The sequence below is a fragment of the Pygoscelis adeliae genome, unplaced genomic scaffold (genome assembly GCF_000699105.1).
Source record: "Pygoscelis adeliae isolate BGI_AS28 unplaced genomic scaffold, ASM69910v1 Scaffold57, whole genome shotgun sequence".
In the NCBI taxonomy this organism is placed as follows: domain Eukaryota; kingdom Metazoa; phylum Chordata; class Aves; order Sphenisciformes; family Spheniscidae; genus Pygoscelis; species Pygoscelis adeliae.
The window spans coordinates 14,340,995-14,342,787 of record NW_008825615.1 but is presented as its reverse complement, the minus strand read 5'-3'; the positions used below and the strand labels follow the sequence as shown (position 1 = coordinate 14,342,787).

The 1,793-nt window shown below is 38.6% G+C and overlaps 1 protein-coding gene across 1 annotated transcript in view; it reads right to left on the bottom strand.

Moving 5' to 3' along the window:
• The window catches only part of COL21A1 (collagen, type XXI, alpha 1), an 84,758-nt gene that overhangs the window by 54,195 nt on the left and 28,770 nt on the right, over nt 1–1,793 (bottom strand). The window contains exon 10 of the mRNA XM_009333254.1: nt 793–846. Coding sequence (XP_009331529.1) covers nt 793–846 — 54 coding nt within the window. The remainder of the gene's footprint in view (nt 1–792; nt 847–1,793) is intronic.

The window sequence follows — 1,793 nt, the reverse complement described above, 5'->3', positions numbered from 1 at the left end:
GACCTGTTTTTAATATTAGGAACTTTAGAAGAAGGAAATTCTACAGTAAAATCTGTTTGGAAAACAAGTGTTTGTTTTACAAAAAAGGCTTTGAAGTTTTAATAAACCAAAAACAAAATATGTTTTTATCACAATGAACTTGGAACTTTTCTAAACATAGAGCAGAAGTGTAAGAAAAGGGGGGAGAGAGATATTTACATGTCAATGAGATTTGCCAATAGCCAATGGCTAGTTTATTCACTGTGTATACAGGAGATCCAGATTCAAGTTTATCCTGATTACCAGAAGGGAGTTATACATAAGCTTCCACATCTGCCTGCAGCTCCAAGCTACTGGCTACACCTCAGCTAGAATTTTTCCACAAAAAGCTTTGGTTTCAATTAGTCAGTGTTTTCTGATTAAAAATGCCATCCAAAAATTCCTACCTATTTCATCTGGATGCTCACTTAAAGAGAAAAAGGGTAAAAAGAGATAGAAAGAAACCATTCTAACACGTCTGTATCGTGCTTCCAGGTACCCGTATTTAGATGTGCTTTCTAAATATAAATCATTCAGTGCAATAAAGGTGTTACTGGCAGTGATAAAGCTTATATGAACTTTATTAAATAAAGCAGATTAGATTCAGAATTGAAGTAACACTCTAAATTTAGGATTCTTATTCCTTATTACCTTTTTAGTAAACAATTCTCAGAAGCCTTATGTGAAAATATTGATATTATTAACTGTACGACCAAAAATAATAAATGGTAAGAGCAAAATCTTTTCATCTATTACTCTTTTTTTTTTTTTTACCTTAGCCCCATCTTTTCCCGGTTCTCCCTTGATACCTGGTAAGCCACGTGGTCCCTAAGAGAGAAAAAATGAAAACCAGCTCAAATACTAATACAATCTGATAGAGAATGAGACACAGAAATGTAATACAACATGACCCAGGGACTGATGTGTCAGCTGGCTGATCACAACATTTTGGTAACTGGATACAAAAGCAGAACCAAGCATGAAATGTATCCAGCATGTATGAATATGGCACACTATCATAACCCGTGACTGAGGAACACCAAAACAATTCTTCGCTCTAACCAAGGACCACCCCAGGAAAAAAGGACGTCACTCAGCCAGTACTGGTCCAGAGATGTCCCCTTCCTTTCAAAATGTCCATCAGACAGCCTTCACATATGTCATGTTGCAGGCTCAGGCTCCCTCTTGGCCCCAGCATGCTCTCAGATATTTAATTCAACAAATTAGTAAGTCCTCGACTATCCAGCCAGACTGGATCATGACACAGGTAAAATACAGCACTGGTTTCCAATAACTGTCCCAGTAAGGGCTACTAAATTCATACAATGAAGAAAGAAAAAGAATTCTCCTTCATCAGTCTGGGCTTTATCTGAAACCTTCTTTTGGACATGTGAATTGTGGGTAATCAATCACCATGACAAGGTTTCAGATCACTATTACTGATTCACAGAAAAATGGAAGGAACTACTGTTTGGCTTCTCGATCAGGATCAAAATGTCTAAGCCCCAGCTGAGTCCTGCTCCTACAGGCCTTACCTAGCAATGATTAGATTTGCAGTCTAACTGTCAGCCTACCTACAAACACCAAAGCCACGTGAGCTCCGAAGCAATTCACCCAAGGATGGCCCCTGACTTCATGCCATCCCTCGAGCCGTTTTCATTCCCCACACCTCAACTCTCAATGACAAACAATGGATATTGGGAGAGAGTTGGCAGGATTTGTCTCAGATTTTCAAATTCTAGGAATGAAACAGAAACTTACTTGAACCCCTGGAG